A 22,308-nucleotide genomic window follows, 5' to 3' on the forward strand; every position below is an offset into this window, starting at 1 on the left:
AGGGAGGATGGATTCAATGGGATGACATAAGTATAGCGTAGGTAAAATTGCCTATGGCTGTGCCTCATTCTCCAATATTTGACTAACTCTTCCCAGAGGACATGAAAGCAAGTCAACAGCTGCAACAAAAACACCTTAACCTGAACAGATGTCAGTTGAGTTTAAGGAAAGAGCTGTGGTCACCTGATTGGTAAAATACCAGAAAGCAAGAAAATAGATACAGTGACTCCATTCCTAGAAAACTCTAAGTAAAAAATAGCTGCTGAAACTAACATCTATCCTGTGCATTCAACATGGATTGTCTCTCTTAACCCTCATGGAAATACTGTATTAATGAATAGTCCCACTGCATTAAAAACAAAACAGAGGTGCATAGAGATTAGACAAATTTCCCAAAGCCCCACTAGTAGTCAGGGGTAGAGCTGGGATCTCTTCTGATTGATGAGCTAAGACCACCCCTGATGCTGTGGACTTGTTCAGATGACCTTCCTGTTCTTTCAGCCCAATGGTCTACAATTCCGTGGTGATAAAGAAAATGATGTAAAACAGGTTCTTCTGTGAGAAACACACAAGGAAGTCTTCATCTGCCACCTCTTTGCCATCATGATTCCTGCCCACCTCTGCAGCCCCACCTCCACCCCCCCACCCCCAGCCTGGAGAAGCCTGCCCTGGCTCCTCTAGCCTCTCCAGGTTGAATTAGTTTTATTCTGGCAGAATGATCTAAAGGAAACATAGCTCACAAGCTACACAAATCAGCGCTGTGCCTGTCACATGATAGATGTTTAAATAAATGTTGGTTTCTTAAAGCAAATCCAATTTGGAAAATCATTCACCTAATATAACACTCTGGGACTAAGCAGTCACCACCTCATTACTCATGCTACTGAGTGCTCGTAAATGATGTGCTCCAAAAGTTGGTATTTGTGGATCTGGGGAACTTGGCAGAGATTGTGACAATAATAACGATGATGAGTGCATTGGAAGTGAGGAAAGAAGGGAAACAACGCCTAGTAGTGGCTAGGAGAGTCTAATGTGCATTTGTTATTTAATAAAGAAGGTGATGAATGATTCCTTTCATCTCCACTGTGAAAAAAAAATAGCCCAGCAGAGGAAATTGCAATATGAAAAATGCAGTTCAGATGTAAGAAACATCTTTCTATTAAGGAAGGTTATTAAAATTGCAATTGATTAATGTTGTTAATAGAATCTCCTTTTTTGAATGGCGTGTGTATCCATGTACCTGACAGTGTTTTCTGGCATGGCCCAGGGGCAAGTGACTGCCGTCTATGCTCCCGCCACTCTGTCCTTTCTCTGTGAACCAAGAGTACATGAACTGTACCCATGAGACTACCTGAAAGGCTTTGATCAACTCTACTGCCTCCTCAAAGGGTTTTCTCAACTACCCTGTTCTCTGACGAACTCTCACACCTTTTTAGCGGAATGCAGCATCAACTACAGGCTGCAGAAAGCGATAGAACAAGTTCCTGCTTTGACAGATTATGCGTATTACTGTCAGATGAATATGGAAAGCCTTTCAACCATGAAGAGAGTAGGAATCTGAAAGATCAAACTAAACCTAAATTAAAATCCTTGTGCATGAAACAATTGAAGAGGTCAGTACTGTGCTCCCCGCTGGTATACAAATAGTGCTGTTTATCCAGTTGGCATCAGTCAGCCTGCTTGCTTTCTTCTAATAAGGCCATTATCTTGGATTCTGTAGTGCCCAGCTCAGTGATGTCATATCACCACCCAGCAACAGGTTGGAGAAAAAACCAGGCTTCTGTATGACTTGTCAGACAGGGAAGGGAATGTTGGTGTTTTACTTTCATTAAGTCCCTTTAATCTCCATAGAGTGCAAAGCCAGGTTTTATGAGGAAGCCACTTTAGTAATGGAATCGTGAAAATCCTGACCACACTCCCAAGTCCACGTATGTGGAAGGCTAGCTTTTGAATCTCAAGGGTAGTTACAAGCAGACAGTCCATTGCCGATTTATATAGGAAGCGTTCGTTCTTATGTTTGATTATGTCATTGCTCCCAATCATAAATTCCCCATTTGTGTTCCCACAGTCACATAGTGGGTGAATGTGCGTGTTGGGGGTGATGAGATAGGAGAAGGCATTTTACATATGGAGTTACACTTGCAGGGGCAGGAGATGGACTAGGGGTTGATACCTGAGCTAACTTAGGAAAGATGATGAGTTAATCAAAAGCAGAAAGAATGGGTGTCCCCTGCATGGAGGCGAATTTGCTTGGCCATTCTACAGAGGGTGAAGCTGAAATTCATGATTATCCAATCTAGAGTTTGTCCTAGGGGTCACAGAACCTGAGCAAGCCTAGGAGGAAGCAGATGTTTAAGCAGAGCAGGAACCTTGATGGCTCCTGGCTGGGATGGCCCCGGAGCCTCAGCAGCCATGGCTCCACCATTTAACAACATCACTCTTCATACCTAAAGCTGTGGAGATGCCAGCCATAAAAAAGAGTGAGATTTTCCCATTTGCAACCACATGGATGGACCTAGAGGGTGTAATGCTAAGTGAAATAAGTGAGACAGAGAAAGACAAATACCATATGCTCTGATTCATATGTGGAATTTAAGGAAAAGCAAATGAACAAAGAAAAAAAAGACCAAAAAAAAAAAAAAAAAAAAGACTCAAATGCAGAGAACAAACTGATGGTTATCAGAGGGGAGGTGGGGGGAGGGGTGGGTGAAATCGACAAAGGGAAGACGAACACTTGCGATAAGCACTGAGAAATGTATGGAATTGTTGAATCACTATATTGTAAACCTGAAACCAATGTAACATTAGATGTTAATTGTACTTGAATTTTTTAAAAAAAAATGTGTATAGGTAAACAAGATTCCCACTATCCCTACCTCTACCCAGCGAAACCACAGCCAAGGGACCAGGCTTGGCAGAATCAGTGGGGAAAGAAGATCCTGTGAGTTTGACTCTAGTCTGGCATGGGGAAGAGACATGAGAGGTATAGAATAAGAGGAAGGCCTTGGGTGTCCCCCACACCACCCCCAAACACACACTATGAGGGGATAGGGCAGGGCCCATCAGCCTTACACTGGTGAAATACCACACATACACACACACACACACACAAAATAAAGGGGCATCTGGCTGGCTCCGTCAAGTGTCTGCTTTCTGCTCAGGTCATGATCCCAGGATCCTGGGTTCCAGCCCTACATCACTGTCCCCGTTAGTGGCGAGCTTGCTTTTCCCTCTCCCTCTGCACCCCCAACGTGTGCTCTCTGTCAAATACATAAATAGAATCTAAAAATATATATATATTGAAAGTGCAAAGATGCTATAGAAATGATTTCAGTGGATGTTGTCTGGGTCTGGCTTTGGGATATGCGACCCACCAGTCAGGGACAGCCTGTGTTGGAGTCCATCTCCTGGCACAGCCATCCGTGAGGGCGTTGTAACTCTCAGATAAGATCCTGGGTCTCTGCCAGGGCCTCCTCCATCCCTGCCACCACACGCCGACACCACCTTTCATGAGGGGTAACAGCAAGTGTGGCTCTTGTCATTGGAGCCGTGAAACACGTGGTCAGTGGTGGCTTTGAACAGGACACCTACCAAGCTGCTGATTATGGAGGCTATAGTAATACCAAGGGGAGAGGGCTAATAAAAGCAGATTGATTTACTTTTCTGAAAGAAAAATCACTTTGGCAAAAAAAAAAAAAACAGAAAACATGCAGCTATGAAAGAGACATGGAATTTCAGTGAACGTCCTAGTGAGCAGCTAAATTAAAGTGTGTCAAAATCAAGATGGTTAGCAACTGGGTAGTGGGAAAATCACACTCTATGTGGCAGTAATTCTTCAGATAGAAATAATTAGACCAAGGTACTTCATCAAAAAAAAAAAAAAAAGCAGCAGTGGAATTCCAGAACTGGTTCTTTTTTTTTTTTTTTTTTAAATATATTTATTTATTTGACAGAGAGAGGGATCACAAGTAGGCAAAGAGGCAGGCAGAGAGAGGGAGAAAGCAGGCTCCCCGCTGGGCAGTCCCTGAGATCATGACCTGAGCTGAAGGCAGAGGCTTAACCCATTGAGGCACCCAGGTGCCCTCAAAAACTGTGTTCTACAATAGAGATAGAGAGATTGGATGACGTTAGACATTTCTATGAAGAAGATGCCCCACGACTGCCGTTGAGAGAGACTTTATAGAAAAGCTTATTCCCCCACGTTCAGCCAATCTGTTTCTAAGGTTTCCAAATGAGAACTTCACTTTTCTCTCGCATCTACACTTGTCTGATTGCCTTGGCTGGAGACTCATTTTTCTTCACAAAAATTGTCACCTGCTAGGTGGCTGCTGCTGATTGAGTGTCGGCTCTTGCAACGCAATACGAGGACAGATGAGGCTAATTCCCATGTTAGGTGGGTTCTACCATCAGCGCTCACTTGCACCTTCCTTCACTGCCTGGTCTCTCTCTGCCTCTAATGGTCCAAGGCCAGAGGAAATTGGCCTCTAATGGCTGGCTGCTGGACAGAGTGGAGACGGTCACACCCACTTGCTCTTCCCTGAGAAAAACTCCTTCATATCAGTGTCCCTGTAAGTTGGTGCCAGACCACTTTGCATTCACAGCACCTCGATTAAGAACCGTGGAAGAGAACCAAACAGAGGTGCACGTGTGCAGGTGCATAGGAAATGGGGAGGTCAGAACAATGTGCTTTCAAACATTCATTTAAAAACCAGCAGCCATCAGGGAAACCTGGGTGGCTCAGGGGCTAAGCCTCCAGCCTTGGATTTCATCTCAGGTCATGATCTCGGGGTCGTGAGATCTAGCTCTGAGTGGAGCCCCACGGAGCCTACTTAAGATTCTTTCTCTCTCTCCCTCTGCTCCTCTCCCACCCTCCCCAACCCCCCACCCCCCACCCCCACTGCAAGCAAGATCTCGCTAAATAAATAAATAAATAAATAAGCCAGTAACCATGGAGGAACCTGGAGTCTACGACCTGCATTCTCTCCGTCACCCCTCTTTCTCGATCAAGCCCCTAAAGATTAATAAAATGATAACTCTCTGTCCTTATCCTGTTTTCATTTGCCCTTGATTATCTTTCACACTTCCACATTTCTCTATCTATTCTTTCTGTCCCCTGTGGCACACAGCGCAAGGTGTCTGTAATCTGCTCGAACCTAGGGCTGCCCGCCCTTCCCATTGCTGAGTGTAGTGTCGGCGTTGGAGGATAGCTGCCTTCCATTGCTGAGTGTAGGCAGAGTTCTGCTGCCTAAGGACTTCCATCAGTCCCTGGAAACGGGGGGCACTGACAACAGGCATTAACTTTCCCCCCAACAGCCTCAGGAATGGAGAGCGCAACAACCTGTAACACGCCCAGCCCCTTCTTGGTTGTCCCAGAGAAGAGCCAGGCTTCCCTGCGCGCCTGCCTTACTTAACTCCAAGGGCTGTGCTTTGGGCTTCGTGCTCCTCCTCTCTTCTGAGCACTTTCCCTCTGTCACTGATATTAATAACTCTGTGATCCATCCTAGGAAATGACTAATTCATTTTAGAAGCTACGTAAGAACATATTCTAATGTGTGGCCATCCGACAATGTAGTGGTGAAATGGCCATGTCTATATGGCTCAGACTCGTCACTAGGCTAGTCCGTTCTCGCACCACTGTTCTTACCAGGAAGGACTGATGCCACCAACAGCGCAGCCAGCAACACGCAAATAGGGTCTGCCATGACCGTGACCGATGGTCAGTCATCTGCCCCATGCCTCACTGGGATCACTGAGAACTTCTCATTTGACATGTGTCCTGACTCACTGCCCCCAGACCCTTGTGGAACCTGGTTCTCACATTGCCTTGTAAAGCATGTGAAGCCTTTTCCAAAATGAGAAAACTCTTATCTGCTTGGCGCCCTCCAGGGAAACTGTCAATTCCCGTCTTTCCAAGAACTCTCGGGAATCTTCTCAGAACTTGTCATAGATATTAACAGCAAGAAAATAGATTTACCCAGTGATAAAGAAACATGGAGCACTCTCCCCCTCCCTCATTAATCGACCTAAGAAAAATAACTTCATTTTGCCTGTTTCCAAAAGAAAATATCCTCTGAATTTAAAATTAAATGCAATGAACATAAACCAGATTTTATGTTGGAAACATATTTTGTTTGATTTTATATTCACAGCAAGAAATACTTATAATCCCACATTATGACAGGTTCTGGGAAGAAACAAGACATAGGAAAGAAAATAGAGTACACAGATATCTTACACACACAGACACACACACACCCCAGAAGTAATATAGAGATACTTAGAAAAGCAATAGAAAAAAGACAATGACAGGCCTCTCAGAAGACACACTTTGAAATAACATCACTATGTTATTATTCAGTTTTATTCTGACTTAAGGGTAGGTACCCTCAGGTAACTACTAACATACCTATGAACTTCTGAAGAAAAAAAAATAGAGATATGATCTTATGGTTCCCAAAACTCAAACTGTTCTACCCAGATTCATTGATCAATCATAGCCCCATTAAAAGAGTGACGACTAGATATTATATGTCTCCAGATGTGACACAATGAGAAGACACAACACCACATATGAAGTATCTTGCCACAAGGTCAAGCTTGATCTTGGACTGAAAGTGTAGAAAAAAGAAGAATAGAACAAGTTCAATCTCACCACAAAAGATCAACATGATGGGTAAACCTAGAAGTTCCCCCAGACTCCCATTAGTACTACCACTAATGAAAGAATCTCCCCTACGGCCTTATCCTCATTCTAGAAGAGATTCACTTGTAAGATGGATGGATGAGCTTTAAGACCTTGAATCTCCTTCCTAACTAAGACACTGTATAAAACAATAAAAATTCTGCCATTATAATCTCATCTCTTTATCTTTCTGTTTCAATCCCTGTTAAATTACAATGGGGTAGGGGCACCTAGGTGGCTTAGTCAGTTAAGCATCTGCCTTTGGCTCAGGTCATGATCTCAGGGTCCTGGAATCAAGACCCAAATCGGACTCCTTGCTCAGTGGGGAGTCTGTTTCTCCCTTTCCCTCTCCCTCTGTCATTCCCCTCCTTGTGCTCTTTGACTCTCTCTCTCTGTCACATAAATAAATAAAATAAAATAAATTACTATGAGGGAAAATGGTAGACATGTGAGCTATAAGTCTTCCAGAACATAGGAAATAGAGGAGCAGAGACAATGTGATAGGGAGAAGGGGAGAGAACTCAAGAACTCCAACTCTTTTTTTTTTTTTAAAGATTTTGTTTATTGGACAGAGATCACAAGTAGGCAGAGAGGCAGGCAGAGAGAGAGGGGGAAGCAGGCTCCCCATTGAGCAGAGAGCCTGATGTGGGGTCAATCCCAGGACCCTGGGATCACGACCTGAGCAGAAGGCAAAGGCTTTAACCCATTGAGCCACACAGGTGCCCCAAGGACTCCAACTCTTGAGGCCTGCAGGAGGGAACAAAACTTACACGGAGGAGAGTGGTTACCAAAAAGTAAAACTGGAAAGTTGGAGGGTTTTTTTCAGCTATTTCAAATGATGACCCAAAGGTCTACTCTGGGCTATAGGAAGAGTCACTGAACTGAGTTAACAGAAGAGACTTGCTAGATGGGGCTATAAAATAAATGCGAAACACAGCCTCTATCGGCAGGATACTTATAATGTTGTCCGAGAGAGGAAACTTACATACCTGAGTGAAACAATCAGAGCCAAATTAAATGTGAAATTGAACACCATTAGCTCCACAGGGGGTACAGCAGACAAGGTAGGAGTTGCTACCAGCAGGGGGAGAAAGCAGTATGGCTGACAAGGGAGTACAAGTCTGCTGGGGACAAGAAACATCAACCGAACCCTATGGATGAATAGGATTTGGAGCCCCTAAGACTTTTTTCATGAGAGAAACAGAGAGAGCAAAAGTATTCAACAAATACTAAGTGCCAGCGATGCGGTGGACAGTGCACTGGGGTTGATATTGTGGGAAGATGCGTAAGCCCGAACCGCCACTTCCAAAGGCTTGCTCCCTAGTCAGAATCGATAGACAAGACTAACTAGATGGGAGTGTGTATTCCAGAGAAACAGAACCAATAGTGTGTGTGTGTGTGTGTGTGTGTGTGTGTGCGTGTGTGTGTGTGTGTGTGTGTAGAGAGAGAGAGATTTTAGAGATTTTAAGAATTTGGCTCATGGGATAATGGGGCCAGGCAAATCCAACAAGTGTAGGGGCAGACTGGACACCCAGGGAATGGATGATATTACAGTCTTGAGTCCAAAGGCAGCCCAGAGGCAGAATTCCTTCTTCCTGAGGTCACCTCAGTCTTTGTTTTTCTGTCCTTTTAAGGGACTGAATAAGACCTACCCACGACAAGGAGGATAATCTGCTTTATTTAAAGTCTGCTGATTTAAATGTGAATTTCATCTTTAAAAAAAAATACCTTCACAGCCACCTTAGGTTGGTGTTTGACCAAGTATCTGGGTGCCCTGGCTTACCCAAGTTGACACATAAAATTAACCATCACAGGATGGGATGTATGTAGGGACAAAGATCAGCGTATGAAAGCCAGATAAAGATGATTCTTGAGCTGTCAACCAAGAGGATGCTGTAGGCTAAGGATGTACCTAGCAGTTTGGAGACATGCTACTACCCTGTCATCTTTACCCCAAGGCAACCAAAGGCCATACTTTTGCATCGGTCCTCCGTCCCCTCTCTCCCAGGAAGGCAATCCTATATTACAATTTTTATACCTGATTGCACACCTAATCTGAAGACTGGGGTTTTTGGCTTTCTTATTGCTACAATTATATACACAGACCGCATGGGCAACACCCAGAAGCTACTTTGCCTTTTGAGAAGCCTGGATGACTAGAAAGGAAATTCAGCTTTCAATTTTGAAGTTCCTTAAAGCGATCCATATTTTCTGTTTTAGGTCGAAATAAGTAATGACACTGACTCTGAAACACGGCTGCTGAACTTGACTGAGGAATTCAGGCACCACTGAGAGCACCTCTCCGCATTGACACGTCTCACCTCCTCCCAGAGGATGGACTGCGCCTCCCTCCTTCCCCGCGAGTCACCGAGTTCTTTGGTCACAGCCTATGTGTTATTAGCATTGTGCGCTAGAGGTGTAGGTGATCGGGTGGGTATTTTTTAAGTCATTTTCTTCTTACATGAATACTTGTAAATTATTTAAAAATTGTTTTTTCATTTTTTAACAATATTTGATGTGAGGCATGCAAAATGAAAAAAAAAAATGTCATGAAAGCCTTCTACAGTCTATTCTAAAAGAAATACTGGTTCTTGTATTGAGGTGTCCAGTCAATGTTGCTGAGGACCGCAGTTACCCTATGCCAGATGGACTCTGCATTAACAGATATTACGGGGAGCTATTCACCATGAACTTAGAGCTGTGACAGCTGGTGAATGGGTGCAAACAGGGGATCTGGGTTTCAGACTGACCATGGGGCATTTTCTTGACACCACATGACAAAACATGAAGTCCTCCTTCGTTCTCAACTTTCCAGAATGCAGAATAACATCACACCGTCTAAATTTTCAGATTCGTGCACGTTATCTTGTTCTTCCTGTGTTCTGGAAATTACATCATGGGTGTATAGAAGAGTAACATGATTAGCAGACATCTTTCTACTTTTGGAGGGTACATGGGTATCTCTGGCGTTTGTATTTTCTATTCTTTATCCCAGTTCTGACACTGGTGTCCAGCCAAAACATACAGCTTCTAGGCTTGGGAGACAGAAATCACAACCATAAATCTGCAATCAGGAATGTTGCTGTTAAGATAACCAAAAGGAGCTTTAAAATGGTGTGGAATCTCTATAAAGGCTTCTTAAAAAGATACTTACATTTGTTCAACATCAATTTTTCTTTCTCTGACCCCATCCCAATAACCAAGAAACTAATACGGGAATCATAATTTTCCATAGAAAAAAAGAACTGCTTTGAAAGCACATCACAGGTTTTCCTTTTGTATCTTTCAATTATTATTTCCCATATCAAAATAAATTTTGCTCTCTTTGTACAGCAACCAACATAAGGTCACCCATAGATCATAAAATTGTGTACGTGTGCACTCCTTCCATCCAAAAGTTGTTAACTTAGCCCATACATCTCTAAGAAGGCAATCTATAAAACATCTAAAATCACATGAAAATTTTTGTATGTGTATAGAGGTTCTTGTTTTCTTTTGGGTGTCTATATATTTTATGAGACTCTGTTAAGAATCAGAACCAATACAAAAGTCTACCCTGGTTCCTCCCAGTTCACGACTACCACTGTGGCATTCTAAAGGCTCCTTTTAGTCACTAGAGTTTGGATTGTGCCCCTTCGGTCAGGAGAATCACTCTGAATCCCATAATTTTTCATTCTACTGAATAAACCCAACTTCAAAATGAAGAGGAGTTCATCTGAAGGGACCTCGGAAATGATCAAATCCAAGCCGCTATTGCATGGTTGAGGGATCTGAAGCCTAGGGGATTTGGTGGCCTGGTCCAGAGTCCTGCCTGTATACAGAGGGACAAGAGCTATGGCCAAAGGAAGGGGAACTGGAAGGCAAACAGTAAGCTTGGGTCCAGGCCCCCCACTCTGGCCTTGGACAGTGCTGGACGTCTTGGCCTTGGAATTTTCCTCATCTGTAAGATTGAACTATAATTGCTACCTCCCGAGGATTAAGTGAGAATCAGATAAAATGTAAAAAGTGTCCTGGAAACTCTGACACCTCATATTTGAAAGAGACAGTTAGTATTGTAATATCAAAACAAGTGGGGCCTGAGTTCTTGCCATACAACCACGTGCAATGAAAGGCCCATGAAAACACCAAACTCTTCGACGTTTTCTAAAAAGTAGCTTGAAAATATTGCCATATTTGAACAACTGGAAACACCGAAGACTAAAAATTGCATTTCCTAATTAAAAATAACTTCTATATTTTGAGATTAATCCGTATGATTTTTATGGGTAAAGCTAATAGAATATCAAGAATGTAGAAAGTAAGACAGGAGAATAAAAGTAATATGTCAGTATTTTAAACTGTCATTTCATTGTCCCCCACACACACATGCACAAATAAAACATAATTAACATTTCACAAATTAGCACCATACTAACTTTTGTTGCTGTTCTAACTTTGGGTAAGTGTGTACGTACTGGTAAGGTGCCCTGGAGAGTCCTACACCCTGTGTCACTGCAGGTGACAGATTGGAAGAGGAAATCCTTACACTAGTGATTTTTTTTCTATGGATTTTCAATATCGGTGACTACTTAATATGGTATCCCAGCAATTTGTAATGACAGTTCTAAAGTTCCAGAGAATTCACCTCTCATCAGAGACAAGTTAGATCGATCCTCTCTCCTCTCCCCTTTGCTTCTCCCTACCTCTCCTCTCCTGGCTGCTCCTTCGAGGTTCTGCTTCCCTACGACAAAGGAATGAAAAGAAGTGCTGCGCTTTGCATTAATGCTCAGCGGTCATCCTTGATCTGGGTCTTTCCACTGCAGGGCTGTCACGGTCGCTGCTCCTTGGGAGGGAATGCCTCCAGTTCTTGCAATTCTTGCCTCTTGTTTTAGGGAATCCATCCAGCACTGAGCATTCTGTGGGGCTTTCAATAGACATGTTCACTATGTCTCTATTTGTGCCAGATCTTGGCTTCTCCATATGCAGTGTGTGTGTGAGCAGAGTAAGGGAAAATGGATGTTCTCTGAGCCTGCAATCATTTGCCTGAATCTCAGTATCCTGAGAGATGGTGCAGCTCTGGGTTCAAGAGTCCTCCTCAGAGGCGGTCCTGGTAAAGCCGAGGCTACAATGTCCATTGCCCCATGAGCCCCCTGTGCTAACTGGAATGCAGAAGGGGAAAGTTAAAACCAATGTATTTTTTTTTCATCTTTGCATCACTTTGGTATCATGTCTTATAAAACCTTGGTGAATCCTGCCCCATCTTCTATCTTGTGTCAACAACGGCTTATCCTTTCTTAAGTGTCTTCTGCTGGCATTGTGTGGAGCCACAGGCAATTGGGAGTCTACCTTCTATTTCCTTCCTCTTCCACTCATACTTCATGACTGCCAGAGTTGAGCAGGGTAGTCACAAGGCGTGGAAGGCTGTTCCAGAATTCCCAGGAGACAGAACACATCTTTGGGTGTAGAACAGTCTACATCAGAGAAATCTCAAACATCTCTTTGGAAAAGCTCTAACACCACCACCTCCCCACCCCCACCTATCTTAAGAGTTTCTCATGCCATATAACATAAGGGTATGTGTCCCTGAGCAAAACATGTTCACACCATTCAAAAACTGAAAGGCTTTTGACTTACTTGTTTTGAAGATAACTTGACATGTTGCCTCAGCAAAATATTGACTTCTTTCTTTTTTTCCTTCAGAAAAATAAGCACCGCTCTTTCCTATAGACCTAACTAAGGTAGGTAGCCAGCTTTAAGAGGCCGAGATCTAATAAAATATAGCAAGGCTGCCATTTGTCTCGTTTGATGAATGAGGCACTCATGATTGGGAGGAATTTGTGTTCACTAGAACCAGCTAAAATGTCTGTTGCAAAGCTGAGGAAAACCACCATGATGCTGCTAAATCAAAAAGCAAATAAAAACCAAAATTGCTCTTTTCAGTCCTTGCAAATTAGGAAGGAATCTTGCCAAAAATAAACATCTTCATTTCAGACCTAATTTAAAAATGTATGCTATCCCAAAATGTGGGCTCACTATGGAGTGACTATTCTGGCTTATCATTTCTAAGTGACTTGAGTATGTAACTAGGAAAACTTCTACAGTTCATGAGAATCCAAACCTTCTAACTTGACATTTTAGCTCAAGGTAGTAACTGCTTTCAAGGAATAACTGAATTAAGGAGGAAAAAATACAAATAATGGATCTTCGTAAACTTAAAACCTTGAATGTCTGTATTTGTTGCGTCCTTCCCATTTAAGAGTAATCTGTAACCTTTTCCGGATAGATTTGTGAAAGTGTCTGTGAGCCCCATTCAAATATTCGTGAAAAACAGGCCCACAACCCAAGGATGTTATGTCCAAAAGCAGAACTGAAAAAAGAAATCATTGCTCATACAACTGCATAGTATGCAATGCAGAAAGGGGCAGAGATATTTTAATTGTGAGAAGATGTATTTACTAATAAAGAATTCTCCAAAAAACAAAATTCTCAAAAAATTTAAAATTTGTAGATAGTTTCCCTCTTTTCATCCTAAAGAAGCTTAATTTCTTTATTGAGGGCTAAAGGGGAAAAAACTTTTGTAGAAAATGGATAAACTTTCTTTCTTTCTTTTTTTTAATTTAAATTTATTTGACACAGAGAGATCATAAGTAGGAAGAGAGGCAGGCGGGAGTGGAGGCAGGGGGAGTGGAAGCAGGCTCCCCGCTGAGCAGAGAGCCCAATGCCTGGCTTGATCCCAGGACCCCAAGACCATGACCTGAGCCTAAGGCAGAGGCTTAACCCACTGAGCCACCCAGGCACGCCAAGTATAAACTTTCTTAAATATCAATATTTCTAGGGAAAAAAATGGTGTCAGATGAAAAATGAATCATCTTCCTTGGACCTGCAGATATATAAAAGGCAAGAATCATGTTAAATGCTAAACATTTTAAAAATATGAAATATTCAAAGAATCTAAAAATAGGCTTTGGTTTGAATTTGAGAGTTAAATTAAGTAGAAAGAAGAAAACAAAATGGGGTGGGGAAAAGAAAATGGAAGGAGGAGAGGGGAAAAGAGAAAGAAAGGGAGGGAGAAAGGAAAGAAGGAAGACTCCAAAACTGAAACTCTACCTAATTTGGATTAGGACACATCAGTCCTTCACACAGAGTTGTTGTGCTTGTTTCTTTGAGTGACTAAAAACAGTGAACTATTTCCATTGAGGGTATGCTTTTTGTTTCCTCTTCAGAGTTAGGTTTTTTAAAACACACACACACATACACATACACACACACACACACACACACACACACACACACACACCCCACCCCACACAGAAAACAGTTTGATGAAACCAATGATCTACCTAGTTATTCTCATAGAACTTGCTTTTGCAGGTGACCTGGTCACTTTATAATCGTTAAGATTATATTTACCTACAAGTGAGAAGAAGAAAGAAAGATAGAGAGGGAGGGAGGAAGGGAGAAAGGGAGAGAGAGGTAGTGAACGAGAGGGAGGGAGGGAAAGAGGAAGGAAGGAATGAAAGAAGGAAGGATCTACAGGTGGAAAGAAAAGAAAGAATGAACAGTGGCTTAAACAAGATAAAGCCTATGTCTCGTCATATTTCAAAATTCTGGAAATAGTCAGCAAAGAGCTGCACTTGGATTCCCAACAAACAAGGACTCCGGTTCATTACTGCAGTTTCATTATGTGTCCTGCCATTCTCAAGCTCTAACATAACTCAAGATGGCTGCTAAAGTGCCAGCCATTGCTTCTGTATTCCAGCCAAAAAGGAGGAAAAAGGGGCAAAGAAAGGTGCTTCCTCATTTAAAGACATGTCTCAGAAGTTGCACATACTACTTCTGCTTACATCCCATTAACCAAAACTTGGTCCAGCCTAAGTTAACTGCAAGGAAAACTGGGAATTGTAGTCTTTTTTCTCTGTAGCCTTGTGCCCAACTAAAAATTAGGGGCTTCTCTCTTAGCAAGGAAGAGAAACATATATTGAAGACTGCTTAGCTGTCTCTGCCACACAATTCAAACTAGTTCTTTCTCTTGATTTTTTGAAATAATGTTTTCATTTACTTTAATTATAATACATACATACTTCAATACTGTGAGAAAGTAATCACTGACTCTGTGAAATGAGAATTTCTACCTCATCTTTCTGCCTTTCTTCCTAGAAAAAAAAAAAAATCCATGACTCAAAGATCCTTTTATGCTTCCATAATTCTGCAGAGTATATTTTAGCTTTCCTTTTCTGGAAATTAAATTTAAAATTCAAGAGCCAATCCAATGTTTTGCTTGGTCCTTGCTATTGTACTGCAAAAATAAATTTTTCTTCTATGGCCATAACTTTTCAACTTTTTTATGTTAGCAACATCTTTTCATCTGGATTGATTAATAGCATCATTATTTTCTTTTTATTCAATTCAACAACTATATATGGACTTCGATACATAGGAAGTGGGCAGGATATGTAGGTGAAAAGTATATATAGTCCTTCCTTGTTATTTTTTCTCCATAGAAGTTGGGCCTGTGTTTCCCTTCATTGGTTTTCCAATAGCATATTGGCTAGAGTGGCAGAAGTATTTTAAACTACTTGATAGTCTTTTTCCCTAAGAAAAAAATACATTTGAAGGGAATCATAAAAATTTCATAATTACATTTTATCATACATCCCTCCTAGGCTGGGTTGTGGGAGGGGGCAGAAAAAGAGAGAAAAACAGAGACAGAGGAATCTTCCAGATACTACTTACTCAACCACGTCCTATGAAGTGAATTCCGTCACTGGAAAGTGTTATAATTGCCTATTACCCAGTGCCTACAAATTTGGCAGCCATTACTAACAACTGAAAGATTAGCTGACTTACTCATTTTGTACACATGTATCTACCCGCAAACTTCAACACTTAAGTATACCCTTTTCTAAACAATCACATCACTAAAATGTGAAGAGCATAAGGTTATTTAAAGGAATGAATGTTAAAAGAAATAAGATACCTAGAGCCAGAAACAAGATGTCTGGTACAGTATCGAGTTGTAGAGTAGAAAGGACCTCAGTGATTCAGTTTACGGAAGAAGAGACAGGCTGGTAGCTGCAGCGACTTGTCCCATGTCCCATTGGGTCTGCTCTACAAGTTTTCAGTCCAGTCTTCTTTACTCGTTCATTGGTGGCCACCTGCTGTCCCAAGTCCTGATGGAACTAGGGTTTGGCTATTGATTGCAGTCTGGTGATTTTTTTTTCACCTTGTCTTCAAAGCTCAGAATAGCTGAGGAAGACACCTGCTGTCGGCTCCTCCCACATCACCTTCCCTCTGCTTGGATCGGAGCATCAGAAACGCCCCCGAGGGGCTTTCATCTCTCCATTTTGCCTTCTCAGGACAAATAAAAATTCCCAGACCTCAGATCCCTGCTTATTGCTTCCCAAAAGACAGAATAGCTCAGTCCAGCCTGCCTTCTTCTTTCTTTACTTATGTTTTTAAACATAGTTCCATCTGATCTCATCAAGACTTCTCACACTTTATTGTCAACCAATGAAACGACTGGCATCAGTGTCTTCCAAAGACGTTTTGTTCACGAGGAAGTGATTTCACAAATCATTTCTTGAAGTTGCTTTTCAACTGCCTCATGTAGTTTCACTTCTGTTAAGCCTCTTTCTTAAAAGGGAAGTACTCTCTGCCCCTTCTGGCTTCTTCAATTTATTTCAAACCTAAAGTAGCAGTCATTGAATGCAGTTTTACAAAATAGTTGGTTTGGGTCACCCATGTAATATGAAGCCAACAGCTGAATCATTGTGTTGATTCCTATTGCATCCCGATAACAATAATCCAAATGGAATATTATAACTGTGAATGCTAATCAGCGTTCCCATTTCTTCATCAGAACTTGCCTTGTGCTTTGCAGCCTTCTCTTTGCACTCACATTTTTTTTATTATAAACTGTCACATTTAACCCATTTATTCAACCAGCACCTAGAAATATTTATTTAGGTTCTTCTATGGCTTTTCACTTTTGCCATCGCTCTAGGTAACAAGAAGAGTTTTCTCTGCAAGATACTTTTAGGCAAAATATAATGTATGGAGCACCACGTTCAATAACTTGAGAGGATGAAATTTGGGACAATTCGTGTGGCATACTTACTTTGTTTTTATAGGCCAGGCAAAGCTTATTAATTCCATTCTGTTTATTATTTTTAAACCCTTTGGTTAGTGTGGTGAATTTTTTAAAAAATCAATTGATTGATTTTGGAATTCTTAAGATCACATAGAGTTTTCGTTATATAACTCAGATTCTGAAGTTCGCCCAGAAATCAAAATCTCATGGCCCTTTGTGAAGTATTTTTGTGCTCCTAGGCTTGCAAAGGCTTTGCTCTAAAATCTCTGAGTTTGAGTCACATTGGTCCCATTAATCTTTGTCAAGAAGGAAGTTGCGGGGGAGGGTCAAAAAGGCCAAGTCCAGATTCTGTTTTATTCTTTTCTCATTTGTTTCAGGGCCCATGGCCATCAACCCTCTTTGATTTTAGTCTGCCTCGACTTCACATTTCCACAGGGATAAATATGGGGCTGCATGATAATTACTACCCCTTTAAAAAAAAAAAAAAATGGAGAGTTTTCATTAAAGCTTCCCGGCCCATCTATGAGGCCATGTGATAAATGCGAGCAGCTCAGAGTATCATCAGCACCAGTATCTGCTGGAGGAAGACTATGTCATGTTTTCTTTTAAAGACATAGCTATTTCAATGTCATCCTGTCAGACTCAAAGGGAATTTGGGTATTAACACTTCACAACACTTCTAAGTCCTTTGGGAGAAAATCCAAAGTGAAATTTCCAATTCTGTTCCTAAAGGAAAATGCCCTGCCTCAGAATAACAAAGTTATTTCTTATCCTGTGACAGAAATGTATAGGTGAGAATTCCCACTGAGACCTTCTGAAACACACTAAGGAATTTTCTGCCACTGTAGGTAAAAAGACAGAAAATTTTTAAAAACAACAACAACAACAAAAAAAAACAAAAACAAAACACAAAACACAAAAAACCTGTATTCTCACTTGTGCTTACCTTTCAAATTTTTCTGAGACTCCCTTTGTGTGACAAGAACTCTGCCACTTGGCAACCTCATCTGTCCTCAACAGAACAGAGAACCAAGAGACAAATAAAAAGGCTTTCTGACTATCCCGGTAAATTTTATAAGATCCACACTCTGTAACTCCTGCCTTTCTTCCATAGAAAAGCTCTTCAAACATTTATTTAAATCCTAGTTACTCTTAATTTGTACTATACTTAATGTATACGATTCTAATTACCTTAATGGCTTACTTTTCAATCACATATCCTATCAGAAAATCAGAAAGGGAGCTTGGTATAAAATAAGCAGAAATACCAAAAGTCAAGTAACATACTCTCTCTGAAAGAACAGACACAGAATACTAATATAAAAATTTGTATAGCACTGTTGTCTGGGGATATCTAAGGTGAGAATGAATATACTTGACAGGGTCTGTGGGCAACATTGCCGTGATTCAGGGAGCCCCTTTTATATTCATATGATGATCCACATGATATTTTTATTTTTTAGTTTTTTTGATATTTTAATTTTACCAATAAAAATATTTACTGAGAATTCAGAACAGGAACCCCTTACTCAAGATACTTTCTTTCATCTGTCCAAAAATTATTTTATACACTTTTATTTAAGTATGATATTTTACTCTCATCTCCTGAAAAAATTTTCAGATAATTATATGGGTCTTCAGTGTCTATGGTTTGAATAGAAGCCCTTTAAGGTGGCACTGCTCTGCCTAACCTTACATTACATGTTGACCTTCTGGTCAACACAGTCTTTCCTAAAAATTAGGTACGTGAATTTCACTTTGGAAAACCACGATTCAAATGGTTAAAGTGAAGATGCTTGGGTCTTTGAAAGGTTAAGGTATCTGTAATACCAAAGACATTCCCTGAATGTCCTACATAGGAGCCACATGCTAGTGAGAAGACGTCTCTGGAAACAAATGAATAAAGATTTTCAATATGGCAGCCCTTGGTATTACTTCTCTGAAATTTTCCCCTTTGATAAATGTCCTCCACCTCACAGTCACCAAATTGTCTCTTCTGGTAGAATGCCTTGATTTTCTTCAGTGGCAAAAATATCAAAGTCCTGGGATATTTCACAGAAAAGGGAAGCCTTAGAGGAGAGCATGAACACTGAGCCCTTCTTCCTTTCTCCTGCCCACATTCACCAAAACAAACGTATTTCCTGATGCATTCTTGGCCTATCAGCATTCTAATATGGGAAATCTCTGCCTTGAGAGTGGCAGCACATATCAAACTGGGGCGTGCACATTCTTGTTCCCTTACGGATCATTCCAATTTGCTCCTTGGTGTGTAAAACCGACTGTACTCAGAGGATACTATTGGTCTTGAAGTTTCTCTGCAGGTAGTTGCCGTACTGGCATTGGGTACAGCAGCCGCATGGGTGAGACAGGGTTAGGTGAGCCCGTTCAGACTATATCCCGTGCCAGTATCCACTGAGGGCAACATAAGGTTGCTGGTCTTTTTTGTCAACACCCCCCCGCCCCCACCGCCAGCAGAACGCCTTCAAGGTGTGATGTGTGCAGGCACCAAGAAAATCGTAACAGAGTTTTCTGGCAAGAAGCTTACAATCCAGTTGTCAGGAGGAGTATTAACCTCACACTCCTTTTTAGATTTTTTTAATTTATTTGTGTGTTTGTTTTTGTGAGAGAGAGCGAGCCTGTGCACATGAGCAGGGGGAGGGGCAGAGGGAGACGTGGACTCCTCGCTGAGCAACCCAAGCCAAGACTTGATCCCAGGACCCTGGGACCATGACCTGAGCTGAAGGCAGACGCTTAAAAGACGATGCTACCCAAGCCCCCCTAACTTCGCATTCCTACGAAAGCAATGCCTGCTAGGTTGATGCACAGCCAGGTCCTCCTGGGAGATGCTGGGGCTTTCCTTCTTCTGAATGGAGAGTCCCCGCAATCTCAGGAGGAAGGAGAGACTGTTTGCAACCTTCCTCTCTCTCTGTGACTCAACAATCACTTAGCTAGCATCTACTTTGCGCAAGAAGCTGGGAGTGACCAAAACAAATCAAATACACAACTTTGCCTTGAGAAGTTTACAAAAGAAATCCGAACCGCTTTCAGGTGATCAGAGAATTGTCTTCTTTGAATTCAAGTTCTGGAAAGGACACCTGTTCACTCTGTGATCTTGAGGTCTCATGAGGCCACACACGGCCCCATTCTTTTGGGCCAGCATGTGCCACACTTTTTCTTGTGATTTTATGAAAGAGCACATTGGCAAAATGAGCCCCTGATTGCTCAGGGCGTGAACAGCACATGCCAGAACTGCAGTCACTCATTTCGGACAAACCAAAACAAGTCTGAGGGACCTCGGAATTTGTAGGAAAGGCAACAAGTCGACAGGTCCTAGCAATCAAAAGCAATCATGGCCACCACTTGCCTGAGTGATAGCAAGAGACATTTTCCTGCTACATCTGGGTTGATCTGAGAGTGGTGGCCTGGGGCCTTTTTAGATGGATCAGTGCTCAAATAAAAACCAGACCAAACAGGTACGGGGACTCACTAAAGGAGCAAAAACAATGCTAAATGCAGTCTCCGTGCAACTATGGCATAATTACAGAGATTATGCAACACATGATTGTTTCTTTAATATCGTTTCTAACAAACTGGATGTTTTTATTATTTTACAACAACAACTGCTGGTACTACTACTACTACTACTACTACTACTACTGAAAGCACGATAGCAGAATTTAATGGGTGAGAATGCCTCTAAGTCTCTTGGTTGCTGTGTAAGAAAGTCTGCTCTCACATCTGTAATAGCAGCTCTGCCATCTTGTGGAAAATATTGGAAGCACCGAAAGCATTTCCTTATATTTCAAGGGCAAGGATCTGCTGGTTAAGGATACAGGAAGACAAGGACATCGCACCTCCTGTCTATTTCTACATATTTTAAACCTTTAACATTTTTACCAGCAGAAGTCATTTAAGAAAAAAAAAGTTTCAGTCTCGAACAATTCTTAGATCTCTTGCCAACCTAGATGTGTCACAATCTTGACACTTGCAACTTAATGTAAAAATCTTGAATGATATTTTGTACCAATATGAATTTCTACTGTTCCCAACACTGTGTAGTGACTTCACTGTAAATTAACATCTTTTCTACAGATTTTTGAGCCACCAGATGAATTAACTGAACAAGTCGAATCCTGTTAGGAATCATCATAGATGATGTTGGTAGCCCATGAAAAAATGAATGTCTTTTTTCTTATATAAACTGGTAATGAGACTTGTTTTCACAATTCCTTTTTACATTTTTGTGCATATAATACCTGTATATTATACTCATATTCTAAAGTGACCAGAAAGTGTTATTTAATAGAAACTACATACATTTTTTATGTCTCTATAGACCTTTTGATTCTGGGTACATTTACAATAAGTTAGTAGTAAAATAGACTATTCTTTTCAAGTATGAATAAAAACGTACATTGAAGTAAAAGGTGACTACTGTTTTTAATCACTTTTTCCCCATTACAGTGTGTATTTATTCTAGTAAAATCAAGAAAGGAATGCATCTTGAGTGTCCCTTCATTCTGATTTCATGGAAAAGTTGTCGTGAGCCGCGTGACCATAGGAAACCCAGTCTTTGACCCCAAGAATTTCCAGGCAACCCTTCAAGAGTTCAGATGCTCTGCAAATCCAGCAGCATGTAGGCTCATCGCAGACAGCTGCCCTGGGCTCCTCTGCCGATGACTCAAATTTCCTGCAGCCTACTCCTGGCAACCTCCTCCCACAGAGGAACATGGGTTCTCTTTTTATTTCCCAAGGAAAGCTAACATAAACCTTTACATTTCATTAAACCGAATATATTTTATTAAGGTTGATGATCAATAAAAGGGTCAGATCCCAGGAAAGAAAAAGCTGAAAAGTGCATCTCAGATACCAGTGAGCCTCGAGTCATTCTTAGATCACCCTCACAGGGCTCTCTTCTTAACTTCTTGCCTTTTAGCTCCTCGCTCCCAGGGACACCTGAGCACTGTTGATTTCGGCACTGCTTCCAGGTCAGGTTGCCGGAAATACCCTCCATCAGGTGCCAACCAGGGAGTGAAATCTCCTTAACATCAGTGTCACCTCCATGGAGTTTAAGAGAATACTGCGATTTCTATTAGTTAGCAGAATAGTTAACGTCGGACCCAACAAGCGCACACTGGATCACAACAGTGAAAGATTTTGTCTTGAACCCAGTGAGTAGCACCCCACAGTGGGTTCATCCCAGAAAAGAGGGAGAGGGATGGTTGCATTATGTAACAACTCTACTTGCACAATTAATTTTTTTCGTAATTCTAAAACAGAGCATATTTCCTTTTTAAAAAGGCAACTGGGGGAGATGCTGGTTTCAGTAGTAGAGTCTAGATTCTACCCTTAGTGATGCAAGCACAACAACACAAAAACCTATAAATGTATCAAAAAGACTGACACATCATCTCAGAGCATCCGTGTACTTATAAGCTAAGTAAAGAAAAATGGAAACTATGACTCTTATTGCCTTTTCCTTCAAATGGGCTTTTGAATGCCTATGTTCAGCTGGGCAAATGGAAATTTTATTAGATATTTCTAATACGTTCCATAA

At 41.4% G+C, this 22,308-nt stretch overlaps 1 protein-coding gene across 3 annotated transcripts in view; it reads left to right on the forward strand.

The window, feature by feature from the left end:
- NKAIN3 (sodium/potassium transporting ATPase interacting 3) overlaps positions 1-9,851 on the forward strand; it is a 621,391-nt gene extending 611,540 nt beyond the window's left edge. For 2 of the 3 annotated variants that reach the window (XM_032316116.1, XM_032316117.1), the window contains one exon: positions 8,903-9,851. In XM_032316116.1, the coding sequence (XP_032172007.1) occupies positions 8,903-8,912 (10 nt within the window). In that variant the 3' untranslated portion in view covers positions 8,913-9,851. Of the gene's footprint in view, positions 1-501; positions 991-8,902 lie in introns of those variants that run through there. The other variant, XM_032316115.1, reaches the window with a different exon arrangement.
- Positions 9,852-22,308: the final 12,457 nt, after the last annotated feature.

This window comes from Mustela erminea, chromosome 16 (assembly GCF_009829155.1).
Source record: "Mustela erminea isolate mMusErm1 chromosome 16, mMusErm1.Pri, whole genome shotgun sequence".
Classification (NCBI taxonomy): Eukaryota; Metazoa; Chordata; class Mammalia; order Carnivora; family Mustelidae; genus Mustela; species Mustela erminea.